General features: G+C 41.5%; 2 protein-coding genes across 5 annotated transcripts in view; both read right to left on the reverse strand.

Annotated features, from left to right (window-relative positions):
• clic4 (chloride intracellular channel 4) overlaps positions 1-10,333 on the reverse strand; it is a 45,859-nt gene extending 35,526 nt beyond the window's left edge. Inside the window, exon 1 of the mRNA XM_061968554.2 lies at positions 9,970-10,333. Within this exon, the coding sequence (XP_061824538.1) occupies positions 9,970-10,038 (69 nt within the window). The 5' untranslated portion in view covers positions 10,039-10,333. The remainder of the gene's footprint in view (positions 1-9,969) is intronic.
• A 418-nt stretch (positions 10,334-10,751) lies between these two features.
• Positions 10,752-20,452, reverse strand: part of srrm1 (serine/arginine repetitive matrix 1) — a 36,210-nt gene continuing 26,509 nt past the window's right edge. For 2 of the 4 annotated variants that reach the window (XM_061968551.2, XM_061968550.2), the window contains exons 10-17: positions 16,557-16,634; positions 16,249-16,335; positions 15,985-16,120; positions 14,506-14,592; positions 13,861-14,325; positions 13,581-13,767; positions 11,577-11,750; positions 10,752-11,444 (exon numbers count right to left, since the gene is read on the reverse strand). In XM_061968551.2, the coding sequence (XP_061824535.1) occupies positions 11,334-11,444; positions 11,577-11,750; positions 13,581-13,767; positions 13,861-14,325; positions 14,506-14,592; positions 15,985-16,120; positions 16,249-16,335; positions 16,557-16,634 (1,325 nt within the window). In that variant the 3' untranslated portion in view covers positions 10,752-11,333. The remainder of the gene's footprint in view (positions 11,445-11,576; positions 11,751-13,580; positions 13,768-13,860; positions 14,326-14,505; positions 14,593-15,984; positions 16,121-16,248; positions 16,336-16,556; positions 16,635-20,452) is intronic. The other 2 variants (XM_061968553.2, XM_061968552.2) reach the window with 2 other exon arrangements.

Raw genomic sequence — 20,452 nt, forward strand, 5'->3', positions numbered from 1 at the left:
TAGTTTTGTTCCTGTCCAATAATTCACTGTAATATTCTTTTCTACATAATCGTAGTATGTATGTTAACTTGTTTTTATACTTTTTGTACTTAATTTCTGCCTCTGTAGTTCTTTGTGCTATACATTTCCTATATAGTGTATTCTTCTTCTTACAAGCATTTTTTAATTCTTTTGTCATCCATGGTTGATTATTCTTTCTCTGCTTATTACTGAGTTGTATCCATGGACAATGTTTGTCATAAAGTATTATGAACTTGTTTAAGAAATGTTCATATGCTTCATCAACCTCATTTTCATTGTACACATTGTCCCAATTATGCTTTTGTAGCTCAATTTTGAAAGCAATCATCCTCTTCTCTGTGCACAGTCTTCGAAATGTCCTTTTGTCTTCCATGTTCTTCTTGTAGTTTCCATCATATATTGTAAAAACTGGCAGATGATCACTAACATCGGTTATAAGTAGACCACTTGTAGTGTTATTATCAAAATCATTGGTAAAAATATTATCAATAAGCGTGGCACAGTGTCCTGTAATTCTGCTTGGCTTTGTGATTTTAGGATATAAACTGATGCTGTACATTGTATCAATGAAGTCATCAATAGACTTTTGCTTGTTAGGGTTCAATAAGTCAATATTAAAGTCACCACATAAGAAAATTATTCTTTGCCCATTGTCCATGTAAGTAGCCTTGATCCATTCTTCAAATGTTTCTATACTTGACTTAGGTGATCTATATATACAACTGATGAATATGTTTTTGCTTTTTTCCTGACATATTTCAATTGTTATACATTCTAAGATATTATCTATAGCAAATGACATGTTTTTTACCACTTTGTAGTTCAGGTTCTTCATCACGTACACAGCTACTCCTCCTCCATTTTTGTTGGTTCTGTTGATGTAGTTTAGTTCATATCCTTCCAGATCAAAATCTATTCCTTTTTTATCATCAATCCATGTTTCCGTGACAGCAATCACTTTGAAGGGTTCGTTGATGTGTTCCAAAAAGTTCTTAATATTGTTGTAGTTTGCATACAAGCTTCTGCTATTAAAATGAATAATTGACAATTTGTTATCACATTTAATGTTGCTGTTATATTGATCATCCGTATAATAAAAACAATTATTACTGAAGTGGGAGAAAAAATTTGTATCTGGATCTATATCATTTTCCAAATCCTGGTTTTTGTGATCTTTGTTGCAAAAATTTTTTAGTTCCATATTTTCTTGTTCAACAATCTTTGATGTTGTTTCAATAATCTCTATAAGTGTAGGTGGATGCAATCCTGAATCTAGGTCCTCTTGTTTAGTCGTCCCTTGGAACATAGTAGTGTTGATGCTGAATTTAGGTGCTTGTTTTCTGTCAGTCCATTATCATCGTTGTTGTGGAAGCTGTGTAAACTTTAAAAATTGTCCAGGTCCTTGATGTCATGGACAGCAAGTACTCTTGCTTCTGGACCTCCATTCAGCTTGATGTAGATTTTACAGTTGGCGCTCCAAGTTCCCTGGATTTTTCCCTGCTATCTCAAGTCGCGTGCTTTCTTGGCGATTCCAGCATTACGTTTTGTGAGATGCTCATTCATGTACACATTTGTTCCCTTCAGCTTCTTTCCCTGTCTCAGCAATGCCATTTTAGATTTTCTGTTTACAAGTTTCACGAGCACGACTGGAGTGGCGTTGTTGTTTCTTCCGTTCAGTGGGATGCATGTTTCGATGGTATTAATGTCAATTTCAATTTCTTTTGATTGCAGAAAGTTGACCACTTGCTGTTCTGCTGAGACCATATCCATTTCATCTGGTTCACCTTCATAATTCACAGCTTTCGCATAGGATCATAGGAATGAAGATCCTTCAAGAAGACAACAACATGCTGAGGAAAATCATAGATGAAATGGATCAGGATAAACGGATGAATGATATCATCGTGACAGGGCACCGAATTCGGTGCCCTGTCACGATGATATCATTCATCCGTTTATCCTGATCCATTTCATCTATGATTTTCCTCAGCATGTTGTTGTCTTCTTGAAGGATCTTCATTTGTTTGCACATTTCAGTGGCTTCATTATTTCTGATGTTTTTCTGAGATTGCAGACTTTCTATATTTTGCTGCAGACTTTTCACATCTCGTCTGTGTTCTTCTTTCATTTCTTCTTTCCATCCCTCCATCGTGTAGTTCCATTTTTCTAACATTTCTTCTTTAAAATCATGGAGTATTTTTTGTATCCCTTCTTGATTCCCATCATGTCCTGTGTCCAGCCTCAAATCTTGTTCCCATTTGTGTTCTGTGTCAGCTGACCCCGAATGTTTCGGGATTTCAGTCTTTCCTTTACCTTTTCGCATCGCGGCAGTCGCTGACGTCAGTGCCTCTTATGTCTTAACGGCAGTTACTTCTTTAGCAACTTGCGGTACTTATAACTTGTTTTTTCAACAATTTCGTACCTTGCGCCGTTCAGAGATCAATTTGAGGTGTCAGCCCTTCAACTTATATCACTCTGCGACGTCGGAATCACTTTAAAACAGCTGTAAAGTCGCCGTAGCTTTTGGTTGCTAGGCAACCGCTTTGAACTGCGGCAAGGCGCCGTTGGCTTGAGGCTAACGGCTCTTCCAACTCGCCTTATTTCAGCGTATCTGTGCCTCTCAACTGACCAATATCAGATCAAAGATGCCAGGTGACTCTCCTGTGGCTGTGATCACAAATCAGTGGTCAAAATCTTCAGATTTAACAAAAACTCCGGTAGCAGAAGCGGAGCCTTTTTCTTTTGCGTCCTTTCTCGTTGACAGGAAGTGACGAGTGGGGATAGGTTGATTGGCAACACTAAATTGGCCCTAGTGTGTGATTTTGAGTGTGAATGTTGTCTGTCTATTTGTGTTGGCCCTGTGATGAGGTGGCGACTTGTCCAGGGTGTACCCCGCCTTCCGCCCGATTGTAGCTGAGATAGGCTCCAGTGACCCCCGCGACCCCGAAGGGAATAAGCGGTAGAAAATGGATGGATGGATGTGTGTAGCGTACTGTATGTACAGTTATGGATCGGTACCTTTCCCATGTGTATCGATATGGTACCAATACCAGGTAGCTAGGATGTTATGTTAAATCTTGATTTCTTACACTTGTGAGTCTCCTTGGGAAGTATTTTATTGTTGACTTTGCATGTAGTTGCAATTCCAAGACATTAGGTCAGCGTTTCTCAACCCTTTTTCACCAAGTACCACCATAATGACCAACAGTAAAATACAGTATCATAGTTGGCCTAAATATTCATTAAAAAGACGCAGAAGTTTTTATCAACAAGCATATTTAATATGTTTGCCCACTGTAACATTACACAATTTGAACAGTAACACTGTGTTTGAATATATTAGTAAAAGTGATTATTTGGCATACCACTAGATGACGGCCGCGTACTACCACAGTTTGAGAATCACTGCATTAGATCATAGATTTTATTTGTTCAAGCAATTTTCATCTAAATACATTTCAAAGTGCTAATGACAGTCATGAAAAAAACTACTGTGTGTTGCCTGGCTAGGAAGTAGTATTTGCCATTAAGCTGAATCAAGTCTTTTGTTGCACCCTAAAAAGTGTTTGTACTGTAAGTATTGTACTTATTAGACGCCAGCTGTTTGATTTAAAGTTTTCATTACCAAATTTGGAAGTGTTAAAATCACCATATATAATTGCTTATGCTAATCAGTAGCATGTCGATGACCAATCCATAAACTAGCATCGAACTAGCGTATTTTGAAAAGTGGAGCCATACTGTACGTTCCAGTGTATTCTATCAGGCATAATTGCTTTGATGGCAATGAAAATTGCAACATCACCTAGAAGTAGTCTGACTGAGTCTGCTCTTAGTGCAGCTTGAGTGCTTTGCTCCCCAAGTGTTTAAACACCGACTGTGTCTGCAACCTGGCGTGACATCACGTGCATAAAAAGGTATTGAAATATGGTACCGTTTGATTTTATAAGGATCGATACCGGTAGCCCACACAACAAGATTTGGTCGATGCCTTAAAAAGGTACCAAATTTGCTACCCATCCCTTTGTACAGTGTAGTTCAGTATCAAAGGGAACATCAGCATTGGATTATATCGGTTTGCATGTAAAGTATCCGAGACAAGCCAGCCTCTAGCTTGTTTAATTGTGCAAAGCTGGACAGCCAGCTACCATCTTAATGTCCTCCAATGGACACACAAAGTTGGTCTTTACTTGTATTTTGGTCAAGTAATTTACAAAAAGTAAACATGATATGCTATAGGCTACTAAGAGCCAGCAGCTACACAACAGCTAAGCACACAAGCTACACATACCTAGTAAGAGTCCTACATTAACCAATATTGCAGTCTAAAATAGCACGTATGTCAACATAAACAAGTATCAAATAATTATACTTGCATATCACTTACACATACAAAGGAACATATTCGGTGTACCGAAAAACAATTACCACTCCACTTTCATTTACTGTTTTTTCTGTACAATAAGCCGCTACCTTTTCCCCACACTTTCAACCCTGCGGCTTATAAAACGGTGCGGCTAATTTATGGATTTTTCTTTGTTAACGGCCATAATGTTTTGCATTCAACAAATAGTTTTCATAGAACATGGACAGACACTGAAAAAGTATGTTATTGTTTGTGCTACGGCGCCATCTTTGGATGCAGGTGTTAAGGGTTGAAAATGTACTTCCTGTTTCGTTGACCGGAAGTATTTGTCGGCAGCGTTTCTGCTTGAAAGGATTCTTCATTCATCACTCCAAGCAACATTTGTAACTTTTACAGTATAACAAACAATTCATACTAGGGCTGGGCGAATATATGATCGTGATCATCGATCACGATTAATTTGAGTTTGATCACAGTGATCAGCTGTTCGCATATTTCCTCAATCAAACATGGCAAACTGTCTGTTAGAAGTTACCGCAGTAGTAAGCAGTACGGAAGCCACGATGCTTGGTATAATACTGCACGGAACAATTCACTTTTATTGACCGTGATCCTGTGTGTGTCTGTGAATGTGTGTGTGTTTGTGTCCGTTTGCGTGTGTTTTTGTCAAAGTGTTTGTGTCCGTGTATGTGCGCGACCTTCCGTTACACCGCACGAAAATCAGGCTCGATCGTCACAACGGAATTAATGTTCAATCAGTGTTGAGCCTCTTTCCCCTTACACAGCTGGAAGTGCAGCCCAGATTAACAAAATAAAGAAACAACACTTAGAAGGAGCAGCGGCTTGAGTTTCACTATCTGCTGCAGTGCACCCTGAATGCGGACCTGCAGGCACTCACAGGAGTCTTTTTTAGTCCCCATTGAGTACCTTGAAGGTAGAAAAGCGCTATTCAAGTATAACCCATTTACCATTTACACGTTAACTTGAAGTAAGTCTTGTAGTATGCAGTACACCACAGATACTTAGTTTACTGTGCAGAATTCACTTTTTGATGACAAGCAAAATAAAAAAAGTTGTCTTTACTCCCACAAAATGTACCGAAAAAGAAACAGCGTGGGTTACCTGTACCACGGCACCTCTAGTAAGCACAATTATACAGTACCGGTATATACGAACAAAATGACAGTTGTTGGCTGTGAGCATATATTACAGCGATCGAACATGGCGGAAATGTCTGTTACAAGATATTGCAATAGTAAAAAGTAGGGATGCAACGGTACATGCTATAATCCTGCACGGGACAATCTGACTTTAATTTAGAAAAAATGTTTTGATATTAATCAAGGTCGTATGATATAAAAACATTATCCGTGATAATTTTTTTTGCCATATCACCCAGCCCTAATTCAAACTTATTAAACTGTCCCATTTCTGATGTCTGTAGGAGTGTTTTCATGCATATTTGTTTGTGCTATTGCAATGTAATCAAGCTAGTGTCGTTAGCATTAACAAATATATTAACATGTTTACAAGTGTCTGTGTAAGTATTAATTTACAATGGCAATCTTTTGTATTGTTTCAGTTTCGTAAATTCACCAAAGCGTCACCGTGGAATTAACGAGTCAGTTTAGCTGATTGGAGAGCTAACCTTCGCAGCTTTGGGTCTATGATGATGACTTCTGTTTTGTTTAATCAGCCGTTTTACTGCCGCCTTACAGGCACCGTTTGGAAACAATTACGGTATGTAAATAACATTTATGGCTTATAGTCCGGTACGGCTAATATATGTAAACACATTTATTTCAAATTTTGTGGGTGCGGCTTGAATACCAGTGCACTATAAAGTACTGAAAATACAGTAAATACAGCATTAATCTACAAACCCCGTTTCCATATGATTTGGGAAATTGTGTTAGATGTAAATATAAACGGAATACAATGATTTGCAAATCCTTTTCAACCCATATTCAATTGTTTGCATTACAAAGACAAGATATTTGATGTTCAAACTCATAAACTTTATTTTTTTTTTGCAAATAATAATTAACTTAGAATCTCATGGCTGCAACACGTGCCAAAGTAGTTGGGAAAAGGCATGTTCACCACTGTGTTACATCACCTTTTCTTTAAACAACACTCAATAAACGATTGGGAACTGAGGAAACTAATTGTTGAAGCCTTGAAAGTGGAATTCTTTCCCATTCTTGTTTTATGTAGAGCTTCAGTCGTTCAACAGTCCGGGGTCTCCACTGTCGTATTTTACGCTTCATAATGCGCCACACATTTTCCATGGGAGACAGGTCTGGACTGCAGGTGGGCCAGGAAAGTACCTGCACTCTTTTTTTACGAAGCCACGCTGTTGTAATACGTGCTGAATGTGGCTTGGCATTGTCTTGCTGAAATAAGCAGGGGCTTTCATGAAAAAGATGGCGCTTAGATGGCAGCATCTGTTGTTCCAAAACCTGTATGTACCTTTCAGCATTAATGGTGCCTTCACAGATGTGTAAGTTACCCATGCCTTGGGCACTAATGCACCCCATTCCATCACAGATGCTGGCTTTTGAACTTTGCATCAATAACAGTCTGGATGGTTCGCTTCCCCTTTGGTCCGGATGACACGATGTCGAATATTTCCAAAAACAATTTGAAATGTGGACTCGTCAGACCACAGAACACTTTTCCACTTTGCATGAGTCCATCTTAGATGATCTCGGGCCCAGTGAAGCCGGCGGCATTTCTGGATGTTGTTGATAAATGGCTTTCGCTTTGCATAGTAGAGCTTTAACTTGCACTTACAGATGTAGCGACCAACTGTATTTAGTGACAGTGGTTTTCTGAAGTGTTCCTGAGCCCATGTGGTGATATCCTTTAGAGATTGATGTCGGTTTTTGATACAGCGCTGTCTGAGGGATCGAAGGTCACGGTCACTCAATGTTGGTTTCCGGCTATGCCGCTTAATTGGAGTGATTTCTCTAGATTCTCTGAACCTTTTGATGATATTGTGGACCGTAGATGTTGAAATCCCTAAATTTCTTGCAATTGCACTTTGAGAAACGTTGTTCTTAAACTGTTTGACTATTTGCTCACGCAGGACAAAGGGGTGTACCTCGCCCCATCCTTTCTTGTGAAAGACTGAGCATTTTTTGGGAAGCAGTTTTTATACCCAATCATGGCACCCACCTGTTCCCAATTGGCCTGCACACCTGTGGGATGTTCCAAATAAGTGTTTGATGAGCATTCCTCAACTTTATCAGTATTTATTGCCACTTTTCCCAACTTCTTTGTCACGTGTTGCTGGCATCAAATTCTAAAGTTAATGATTATTTGCAACAAAAAAAAATGTTTATCAGTTTGAACATCAAATATGTTGTCTTTGTAGCATATTCAACTGAATATCGGTTGAAAATGATTTGAAAATCATTGTGTTCCGTTTATATTTACATCTAACACAATTTCCCAACTCATATGGAAACAGGGTTTGTATTCCGAACATCCATCCATCCATTCTGTACCGCTTATTCCCTTTGGGGTCGCTGGAGCCTATCTCAGCTACAATCGGGCGGAAGGCGGGACAGTTAATATTAAAAAGGTTAGTGTTTTGCCAGACCTACCATTGTTGAGTAATTCATTGTATTCAAACCTTTTCTAACAGTTCACACTACTTTATAATGAAAGTATGATTTCTGTTGATATTGGGATAATATTACTATCAGCCAATACTCAAGGCTCCAATATCAGTATCGTATCTGAAGTGAAAAAGTTTGGGATGTCCCAAAATCTCACAGAATCATTGATGGCATCTATCATTGTTATTTGCACTAATTTAAGGAACTTTTTCACTCTTAAAATTGGCATGTTTTAACTTTGGCCCTCGGAAGCAAAAAGCTTGGGCACCCCTGGTCTATAGTTAACATGTAATCAAAAAAACAAGACATGAAACATTTTGTAGTCAAACAAGGCCCACCTTTGTACCACACAACTGGGATGGGCGGAAAATAAACTAGTGCACACAATGAAGTGCACAATCCAAGGAAGGAGGAGCAGAAGGGAAGAGCTGGACACATCATGTGTAAACCTTCCAGGCCTGAGGATGATGTAACCTTTCATGTAGATGCTGAGAGAAAAGCTCTGGACGCTAGAAAAGGGGCCCAAACAAAAGCTGCATTGCGCGTCAGCAGCAGACGAAGATTTTCCTATTTGAATCCAGGAAAAATGGAAAACTTACTGAACATTTTAAGTGTTAGGTGTGCTGAGTGAAACTAAATAACCTCAGGTCAAGTGTGTTTAGAAATACACCAAATAAATTCAATTATTTATGGAATTAAGGCATTATTTTGCTGGCTTTGGTCAACCTACTCAGTGGCCTAGTGGTTAGAGTGTCCGCCCTGAGATCGGTAGGTTGTGAGTTCAATCCCCGGCCGAGTCATACCAAAGACTATAAAAAAATGGGACCCATTACCTCCCTGCTTGGCACTCAGCATCAAGGGTTGGAATTGGGGGTTAAATCACCAAAATGATTCCCGGGCGCGGCCACCGCTGCTGCCCACTGCTCCCCTCACCTCCCAGGGGGTGATCAAGGGTGATGGGTCAAATGCAGAGAATAATCTCGCCACACCTAGTGTGTGTGTGACAATCATTGGTACTTTAACTTTTTAACTTTAAAGAACACAAGCCCACTGCACCGCCACTTAATCCAGTTCACATATCACAGTCTCCCACTCCCTTTTCCCGCCCTGTTTGATAAGAGCTTGAAAAGTCACGCAGTTTGCTTATCCTTCTAAAGTCCTCTAAAGAGAAAGTGTCGCTCCTATTGAGAAGGATCGGAACAGTGCAGGTTCATCGCAGCTTCACAATGTAATATAGTACAAAGAATTGTGCATGTTACTCTCTGTACAAAACTAGCTTTCATGTCAACATCCATACATTTTCTACCGTTTGTCCCTTATGGGGTCGCTGGAGCCTATATCAGCTGCATTTGGGCGGAAAGCGGGATACACCCTGGACAAGTCACCAACTCATCACAGGGCAAACACAGACAGACAGACAACATTCACACTCACATTCACACGCTAGGGCCAATTGAGTGTTGCCAATCAATACAATAAAATAAGATAAAGTGTATAGTCATATGGATAATACAATGAGATTATGTTTTGCTTTTCACAATGGATGCCCGCCAGTAAAACAAAAGGAATGTTACAAAACTATACAGTAATACAAAAACAGATATTTGGTGGCTTGCCCATTCATGGCTGAACAAACCCAACTGTGCTTACTAAACAGCCCTATTTCATATGTAAATGTAGTTCGAGCACAAGTAAAACAAGCCGGGGTGAAGAGTGCATGTTTCCTACGAGGCGATGGGAGAAGTGCATCCGCCCTGCAGGAGTGATCATGATGGATCTCCCACTGCACTCATGTAGACAATAGCACGTGAAGGGCTAAAGGGGGACATGTTAATGCTATGCCTAAGGGTTAGCTTAACACGTGGCAAAAACTAACATTTCCCTCCATATTCACAGAAAAAATATTCACTTTCACTGCGCGGTAATGTGATTTTAACAAAAAAATACACAACTTACCTTCACAAACAGCTCAATAACGGGCTCGTTATCCGCCTTTACGCCGTTCTGCGGTACAGACAGTGACATGGCGACCGCTACTTTCTTGGAACTTTAGCGACTACTTTTCTTCTCGGCTACCACGCCCGACTCAGCTCGGTCCTCTTCTCCACCAACACACCTTTTTTTTCTCCCCCGCACTGAGGTCCACGCTGGGCTTTGTCTGTCCGCAGTGGCTGCTTGGAGGCACAAAGCAAGACTAGGAGACCGCCGAGTCGACGCAGTAAAGAGGCGCTGATTTGACGTCACTGGAGTGCAAACCGTGCTCGTTGAGAGACGCTGAGAAGTGGATTTCTTTTTCGTAGTGACGTCATTAGCATCGCCAACGTACCAAAAAACTGTTGTGGGAGGGTCTGAGGAGGCTCCTTAATAGGAGGGACATCATGACACGGGAGGAACGGAGGATGCCCTGTATCTTGAGAAATGTACTGTACTGTGTCAGTGTACTGTATCAGTGTTCATTAATTTGCTCACTCCAGCACTTTTAAAAGATTAGACCCAGTCAGGTCATTCATTTACGGCAATTGATGTGTATTTCCATAATCTAACATTTCTTGTTTGGGATTTATTTCATATAATCATGCTGGTATGCGATGTGTATTACAAAAGAAAATTGTGTCTAGGTTTCTCAACTTCAGCTGATTTACTGCTTTTTATAATTTTTGTCAACTTTGGCATATTTACCCAAATACGGCAATAGTATCTTACAGAGCATTCCATTTTAAGCATTAACAGAACAGCAATCCTATAAAAAGGCTTTATTTCTGAAAGGATGACGACAACTTTGGGGAACTAAATACAAAACATAATGCAGTTTCCCAGTTTGGTGCGAGGATGTCAAAAACAAATCAAGTTGAGATGGATAAATTAAAGCATCCTCTTTAAACCATTGTTTACTGCCAGAAGGACCAGACTTGTTTTTGTTATAGCCGGTGACACAGCCATGACGCTCTGAATGTAATGCTGTGCGTGAACATTGTCCTCTATATGTCGTAGCATATAGAGGACACAGAAAAAATCACTGCACATTCAATCTTTTCTCAAAAAGAATCTACATCTGGTTTAGGGGAGTGGGGAATGAAACATGTCCATCTCAACCGTCTGTGTACATCGATGTCATGCTTATCAATTTAGTAGTTATAGACAACAAGTTTTGTACAGTTTGGATAACAGGCAGACAAAATCAAACTCAGAATGAACACTTCAAAATGTACCAAATCCTTATAAAGAAACAAAAAGACTGCAGTTTGTACATTCTAGAGCTGAATCAGGTTGATCACAAAACATTGAAGTTACACGGAAACTTTTTTTCAACAGGGCCAGTATTAGGACATCTGTGATGGAGACACCTGTGCCTTCCTCATTGAGCGCAGCGCTTTCTCTCGAAGGTGTTTCTCCAGGTCATCCAAGCTGTCATCCACTTCACTCTCTGACTCCTGAAAGAGGAGTCACCATTTAATTTGTACTCAACTAAGATCGATTTTGTTTTCAAACCATACACCCACTACTGTAATGTTGTACACAGTCTACAGAGCAGAAAACCTTTAGGAGGACATAACAGACATAACCTTTCGTGATTCACCATCTTCATCCCCACCCTGGTTCTGCTGGCTGTCTCCAGTCCCCACGTTGTCGCTCTTCTCCTTCTTATGCTTCTTGTGCTTCTTATGCTTCTTGTCCTTCTTATGCTTCTTGTCCTTCTTCTTCTTCTTCTTCTTTGCACTTCCATCAGCATCTGAATTCTGCAATTCAAAACATTTTAGGATGTAATTAAAAGAGGCTCCAAAAATTATAGGCAATATGGTCCAATGGAATACACTACAGACTAAGTACACATACCGTATTTTCCGCACTATAAGGCGCACCTAAAAACCACAAATTTTCTCAAAAGCTGACAGTGCGCCTTATAACCCGGTGCGCTTTATATATGGATTAATATTACGATTCATTTTCATAAAGTTTCGATCTCGCAACTTCGGTAAACAGCCGCCATCTTTTTTCCCGGTAGAACAGGAAGCGCTTCTTCTTCTACGCAAGCAACCGCCAAGGTAAGCACCCGCCCCCATAGAACAGGAAGCGCTTCTTCTTCTACTGTAAACTACCACCCGCCCCCGGAAGAAAAAGAAGCGCGCGGATATTTCGTTTCATTTCCTTTGTGTGTTTACATCTGTAAAGACCAGACTACAAAATGCACGTACGGTGAATATTCGCACCACAGGGAATGAGAAGTCGTCCTTCACTGTGGTTCTAGCTTGCCATGCTAATGGCCAGAAACTTCCTCCCATGGTGATATTCAAAAGGAAGACCTTGCCAAAAGAGACCTTTCCAGCCGGCGTCATCATAAAAGCTAACTCGAAGGGATGGATGGATGAAGAAAAGATGAGCGAGTGGTTAAGGGAAGTTTACGCGAAGAGGCCGGGTGGCTTTTTTCACACAGCTCCGTCCATGTTGATATACGACTCTATGCGCGCCCACATCACAGATGGTGTCAAAAAACAAGTGAAGCACACAAATACAACACTCGCCGTCATTCCGGGTGGATTAACCAAAGAACTCCAACCGCTGGATATTGGTGTCAACAGGGCATTCAAATCACGACTGCGAACGGCGTGGGAACAATGGATGACCGAAGGCGAACACACCTTCACTAAAACAGGCAGACAGCGCCGGACGACATACGCCAACATTTGCCAGTGGATCGTAAATGCCTGGGCAGATATTTCGGTCACAACTGTGGTCCGAGCTTTCCGGAAGGCAGGATTCACAGAACTACTGGACAACAACAGTGACACTGACTCCGATGACTTCGACGAGACGGAACCGGCCATTTTGGATCCCACGCTTGCGCAACTTTTCAATTCGGACACCGAAGACGAAGAATTCGAAGGATTTACGAATGAAGAATAACTTCAGAAGGTGAGCGCTATGTTTATTTTGTGTGTTGTGACATTAACGTTCGAGCAACATTATGTTGCTATTGCTCTACACCATTTTGAATTTTACTATGTTTGTGATTGCACATTTGCGTACATTTTGGGACAGAGTTGTTAGAACGCTGGTTTTCAATATATTATTAAAGTTTGACTGAACTATCTGACTGTTTTTTTGACATTCCCTTTAGCGCAGCGTAGGCGCGGCTTATAATCCGGGGCGGCTTATTGGTGGACAAAGTTATGAAATATGCCATTCATTGAAGGTGCGGCTAATAATCCGGTGCGCCTTATAGTGCGGAAAATACGGTATGTTAAAAGACCAGGGAGCTTTAATAATCAGAAAGTAACAATTTAGCAAAATAATTTAGCAAAAACCAGCAAAAATGTGAAATAAGATTGCGATAACACTCTCGATTAATTTTGCATTCATGCACAATAAACTAAAATTAAGAATTTAAGAGAGGGATACAGAATATACATAAACAAAAGGGAAATTATAAGGGAAAATGGTCAAAGGCAAATAAACAATATATTATTTTCTCTAGTCATTAATAGTATTATAAAAATGCACTGGCAAGTTAAAAATAATAATCATAAAATTGAAAGCAAGTTAAAAATAATCATAAAATTGAAGACAACCTTGCTAGGTGACCGGCTGCCAGAGCCACTGCTGGCCTTCTTGGCTGGTGGCGGGGACACACTGGCCGAGCGAGACGGTGATGGAGAGGCAGACGCAGGTGCTGGTTGTTTAACAGCTGCTGGCTGAGGGGAAACAGATCGAGATATGGAGGAAACTCTTCTCAAGGGCTGGGGGCCCGGCGAAGGTCTGTGGAAGAGCAAAGATGGGGATAATGTAATAAACAATCCAATAATGTTGCTGTTCAAAAAAACTAAATGGTACAAGTGGTGAATTGTTTACCTCTGATTGTTGCGTGGCTCTGGGGTACGTGAAACTCTTCTGATAGGTTTCTCATTGTGTGATGGCGACTGTCTCCGCTGGATGGAGGTTTCAAAGCGTCTCACAGGACTGTTGGAACCTCTGATAGGGCGACCACGGTTTGCAGGGGACGGCGAGCGGCGGCTTGCTGCTGCAACAGGGGATCGTGCGTCCCTCTGTGGCCGACCAGAAGAGGGCATAGGGCTTCTTCTGTGTCGAGGCGGCGATGAAGAAGAAGGAGGTGTACGCCTCCGCTGTGCAGGAGAACCCCTACGCTTTGGGGACCTAGAAAGTCGCCGTTTCCCACTCGGTGAAGCACGTCTTGCGGGAGAACTAGATAATTTCCTCTTCTGAGGAGGTACAGGTGAAGAGCTGTAACGACGCTGGATGGGAGGTGAATAACGCCTGTTGGATGGAGATCGTCTGCGAGAAGGTGGGGAAGGGGACCTGTGAAGCACCACAAAAATTTTGAATAAAAAGTCATGTATTGCATTTGTATCAGTTCCAAAGCGCATGTCTTCCCAAGTCAAACATTGTTAATCAAATATTCCATAAAATGGTTGCAAGCAAGGATGAATACACATATTTGAAGAAAAGTAAAACATTGTCAACAAGTACTGCATCTACCTTCTTTTTGGAGAAGGCGACCTGCGACGCCTTGGGGGACTAGGAGAACGGCGTCTGCGTGCACCAGGGGATGGTGACTGTCTTTTCCTAAAAGAACAACCATAAAAAGGATTAATAAAGCAGCCAGGGTAAATTATTGCATGTACCGTATTTTCCGCACTATAAGGCGCACCTAAAAACCACAATTTTTCTCAAAAGCTGACAGTGCGCCTAATAACCCGGTGCGCTTTATTACGATTCATTTTCATAAAGTTTCGGTCTCGCAACTTCGGTAAACAGCCGCCATCTTTTTTCCCGGTAGAACAGGAAGCGCTTCTTCTTCTACGCAAGCAACCGCCAAGGAAAGCACCCGCCCCCATAGAACAGGAAGCGCTTCACCCGCCCCCATAGAAAAGGAAGCGCTTCACCCGCCCCCGGAAGAAGAAGAAAAAACGCGCGGATATCACCGTACGTTTCATTTCCTGTTTACATCTGTAAAGACCACAAAATGGCTCCTAATAAGCGATCCGGTTCATAAAAAGACGCAATCTCTCCATCCGCACACGGATTACTACCGTATTTCACAGCAACTGAACCGCACTGTGGAACGGGAGCACGTACGGTGAATATTCGCTCCACAGGGAATGAAGTCATCCTTCACTGTGGTTCTAGCTTGCCATGCTAACTTCCACTCATGGTGATATTCAAAAGGAAGACCTTGCCAAAAGAGACCTTTCCAGCCGGCGTCATCATAAAAGCTAACTCGAAGGGATGGATGGATGAAGAAAAGATGAGCGAGTGGTTAAGGGAAGTTTACGCGAAGAGGCCGGGTGGCTTTTTTCACACAGCTCCGAAGGCGAACACACCTTCACTAAGACGGGCAGACAGCCTCGGACGACATACGCCAACATCTGCCAGTGGATCGTAAATGCTTGGGCAGATATTTCGGTCACAACTGTGGTCCGAGCTTTCCGGAAGGCAGGATTCACAGAACAACAGCGACACTGACTCCCGATGACTTCTACGAGACGGAACCGGCCATTTTGGATCCCGTATTCGCCCAACTTTTCAATTCGGACACCGAAGACGAAGAATTCGAAGGATTTACGAATGAAGAATAACTTCAGAAGGTGAGCGCTATGTTTATTTTGTGTGTTGTGACATTAACGTTAAAGCAACATTATGTTGCTATTGTTCTACACCATTTTGAATTTTACTATGTTTGTGATTGCACATTTGCGTACATTTTGGGACAGAGTTGTTAGAACGCTGGTTTTCAATATATTATTAAAGTTTGACTGAACTATCTGACTGTTTTTTTGACATTCACTTTAGCGCAGCGTTTTTTTTGACATTCACTTTAGCGCAGCGTAGGCGCGGCTTTTAGTCCGGGGCGGCTTATTGGTGGACAAAATTATGAAATATGTAATTCATAGAAGGTGCGGCTAATAATCCGGTGCGCCTTATAGTGCGGAAAATACGGTAGTTATAATGTCTGACCTCGGAGAGGCATCTCTTGGTCGCCTACGCGGGGAAGGTGTGTGGGTACGTCTCCTTCGAACGTCTCCATTTCTTGCACCTGGTCCTGTCTTTGGCCGCTTGGATGTTTCATCTTCAGAGGAGGAAGATCCTGAATCTGAAACCAAAAATATTTATGTCATAGCACCACTTCAATCCTCTATAAAGACAACCAGTAAGAATGTTGTGGTATGAGGCTAGCGGGGCTATGAAAGGGAAAATATCATAAATATAAATGCATATAACCTGAAGAGGACTCTTGATTTTGTCTGCGATATTGCCGTCTCTGCTGCACTGAATCTGCTGTTGTGCCTTTTTCATGTTTATAATCGTCTGCAATAAAAGATATTGAAATACCTCCCAGTAAAAAACAGAATCAGAGATAATGTTGAAAGTTACTTTGGAAGATAAACTACTGAATTTACTGGTTCATAGCATTGTCTAGGATACTTCAAGACCAAGAAATAACATCGATTAATGGTATGATCAGCTGATATATATTTTTTTTTTTAAATGTGGTGTGAAAGCCAATTATTTTTCTACAACACACATACCTGATTCTGACCCAGACCGCCTGGGTTTAATGTTATCAGAAGGTGAATCACCCCAAGCACCAGATTTTCTCTTAAAACCTTAGGGGGGAATAGAAAATGAATTAGGTGAGGGAAAACATGGTTTTGCATACCTGCCAACTTTTGAAATCAGAAAAACCTAGTAGCCAGGGTCCAGGGGCCGCAGGCCCTGGTAGGTCCAGGACAAAGTCCTGGTGGGGGGTTCCTTCGCCCCCCGACGCAAAATGATTACCGTATTTTCCGCACTATTAGTCGCACCTAAAAACCACAAATTTACTCAAAAGCTGACAGTGCGGCTTATAACCCGGTGCGCTTTATATATGGATTAATATTAAGATTCATTTTCATAAAGTTTCGGTCTCGCAACTACGGTAAACAGCCGCCATCTTTTTTCCCCGTAGAAGAGGAAGTGCTTCTTCTTCTACGCAAGCAACCGCCAAGGTAAGCACCCGCCCCCATAGAACAGGAAGCGCTTCTTCTTCTACTGTAAGCAACCACCCGCCCGCGTAGAAGAAGAGCGCGGATATTACGTTTCATTTCCTTTGTGTGTTTACATCTGTAAAGACCACAAAATGGCTCCTACTAAGCGACAGGTTTCCGGTTCATGAAAAGACGCAATCTCTCCATCCGCACACGGACTACTATTTCACAGCAACTGCCTAAAGACTTTCAAGAAAAGCTGGCTACTTTCCGTGCATATTGTAAAAACAAGATAGCTGAAAAAAAGATCCGGCCAGAGAACATTATCAACATGGACGAGGTTCCACTGACTTTTGATATTCCTGTGAACCGCACTGTGGATACAACGGGAGCACGTACGGTGAATATTCGCACCACAGGGAATGAGAAGTCATCCTTCACTGTGGTTCTAGCTTGCCATGCTAATGGCCAGAAACTTCCACCCATGGTGATATTCAAAAGGAAGACCTTGCCAAAAGAGACCTTTCCAGCCGGCGTCATCATAAAAGCTAACTCGAAGGGATGGATGGATGAAGAAAAGATGAGCGAGTGGTTAAGGTAAGTTTACGCGAAGAGGCCGGGTGGCTTTTTTCACGCAGCTCCGTCCATGTTGATATACGACTCCATGCGCGCCCACATCACGCTGGTTTTTAATATATTATTAAAGTTTGACTGACCTATCTGACTGTTTTTTTGACATTCCTTTAGCGCAGTTAGTGAAGTGAAGTGAAGTGAATTACATTTATATAGCGCTTTTTCTCAAGTGACTCAAAGCGCTTTACATAGTGAAACCCAATATCTAAGTTACATTTAAACCAGTGTGGGTGGCACTGGGAGCAGGTGGGTAAAGTGTCTTGCCCAAGGACACAACGGCAGTGAGAATGGCGGAAGAGGGAATCGAACCTGCAACCCTCAAGTTGCTGGCACGGCCGCTCTACCAACCGAGCTATACCGCCCCAAGTTAGATGCGGCTTACAACACGGGGCGGCTTATAGGTGGACAAAGTTTTGAAATATGCCGTTCATTGAAGGCGCGGCTTATAACCCAGGGCGCCTTATGGTGCGGAAAATACGGTATTAGCATTCAGACAGGTTAAAATGTTGCTAAAACCATCACTTTTCTATCAGTCACAGTGACTTTTCAAAACAAAAATATTACAGCAAAAATCATATGGGTTGATTGACATGTTTATTCTGTAAGATAACTTCAATAGTTTGAAATTATTTTGACAGTTAATGCCAGTTATCCTGTCAACCTTTCACAAGACTTCAATTTGTTAATTGAAAGTATAAACAGTATAAACACTTTTTACAGTAAACAAATGGTAAAACAGTACTAAACAATTCCATAAAAAAAAAAATTGGTGTCATTATTAACTTTCTGTCCAAGCTTATATAATCTACTGCCTTGTTCAATTGTAAAAAATATTCTGTGCCTAAAATTCACATTTCTATCACAATTATCATACTGTAAACATGGTAAGCTAACTTCATTAAAATTAATAGTCCTGTCAATAGCATGGAATTACAATTCAAATGTAGTTTTTTTGTAAGCCTTTCAAAATAATTCAAAATATGAAAAATTTATGAAAATTAATTTAAGCCATCAGACACTTGAAAAGTGGCACATCACATCTCTAATATAATCATTCTAACTTTTCAACAGAAATAGCACTGCAAAAATATTAAGGACATACTTCTGTATTTTGGTAGTTATGCTGTCAACATTTAACAAGATTTCTTCAACTTGGACTTGAAAGCATAAATAGTATAAACACTTTTAACAGTATAACAGTACCGTATTTTCCGCACCATAAGGCGCCCTGGGTTAAAAGCCGCGCCTTCAATGAACGGCATATTTCAAAACTTTGTCCACCTATAAGCCGCCCGGTGTTGTAAGCCGCATCTAACTGCGCTAAAGGAATGTCAAAAAAAACAGTCAGATAGGTCAGTCAAACTTTAATAATATATTAAAAACCAGCGTTCTAACAACTCTGTTCACTCCCAAAATGTACGCAAATGTGCAATCACAAACATAGTAAAATTCAAAATAGTGCAGAGCAATAGCAACATAATGTTGCTCGAACGTTAATGTCACAACACACAAAATAAACATAACGCTCACTTTCTGAAGTTATTCTTCATTCGTAAATCCCTCGAATTCTTCTCTTCGGTGTCCGAATTGAAAAGTTGGGCAAATGTGGGATCCAAAATGGCCGGTTCCGTCTCGTCGAAGTCATCGGAGTCAGTGTCACTGTTGTCCAGCAGTTCTGTGAATCCTGCCTTCCGGAAAGCTCGGACCACAGTTGTGACCGAAATATCTGCCCAGGCATTTACGATCCACTGGCAGATGTTGGCGTATGTCGTCCGGCGCTGTCTGCCTGTCTTAGTGAAGGTGTGTTCGCCTTCGGTCATCCATTGTTCCCACGCCGTTCGCAGTCGTGATTTGAATGCCCTGTTGACACCAATATCCAGCGGTTGGAGTTCTTTGGTTAATCCACCCGGAATGACGGCGAGTGTTGTATTTGTGTGCTTCACTTGTTTTTTGACACCATCTGTGATGTGGGCGCGCATAGAGTCGTATATCAACATGGACGGAGCTGTGTGAAAAAAGCCACCCGGCCTCTTCGCGTAAACTTCCCTTAACCACTCGCTCATCTTTTCTTCATCCATCCATCCCTTCGAGTTAGCTTTTATGATGACGCCGGCTGGAAAGGTCTCTTTTGGCAAGGTCTTCCTTTTGAATATCACCATGGGTGGAAGTTTCTGGCCATTAGCATGGCAAGCTAGAACCACAGTGAAGGATGACTTCTCATTCCCTGTGGTGCGAATATTCACCGTACGTGCTCCCGTTGTATCCACAGTGCGGTTCACAGGAATATCAAAAGTCAATGGAACCTCGTCCATGTTGATAATGTGCTCTGGCCGGATCTTTTTTTCAGCTATCTTGTTTTTACAATATGCACGGAAAGTAGCCAGCTTTTCTTGAAAGTCTTTAGGCAGTTGCTGTGAAATAGTGGTCCGTGTGCGGATGGAGAGATTGCGTCTTTTCATGAACCGGAAACACCAAGAAGCACCACCTTTAAAATCATCCAGGTGAAGTTCGCTTGCTAGCGCTGTTGCCTTCATTCGAATAGTGATGGTGCTGACACTTCTGCTTGCTGCTCTCTGCTCAACAACCCACTGTTCGAGTTTGTCCTCCAACAGTAGCCATCTTGCTTTGTTCCCTCGGAAACTCTGTTTTGTCTTCTTTACCTGGCGCAGGTCATCTTCTTGCTTCCTCCACCTACGCACCACTGATTCATTTATGTTATATTCTCTTGCTGCTGCTCTATTTCCGTGTTCTTCGGCATGACTTATTGCCTTAAGTTTAAATTCTGCGTTATACGCGTGTCGCTTAGTAGGAGCCATTTTGTGGTC

This window comes from Nerophis lumbriciformis, linkage group LG08 (genome assembly GCF_033978685.3).
Source record: "Nerophis lumbriciformis linkage group LG08, RoL_Nlum_v2.1, whole genome shotgun sequence".
Classification (NCBI taxonomy): domain Eukaryota; kingdom Metazoa; phylum Chordata; class Actinopteri; order Syngnathiformes; family Syngnathidae; genus Nerophis; species Nerophis lumbriciformis.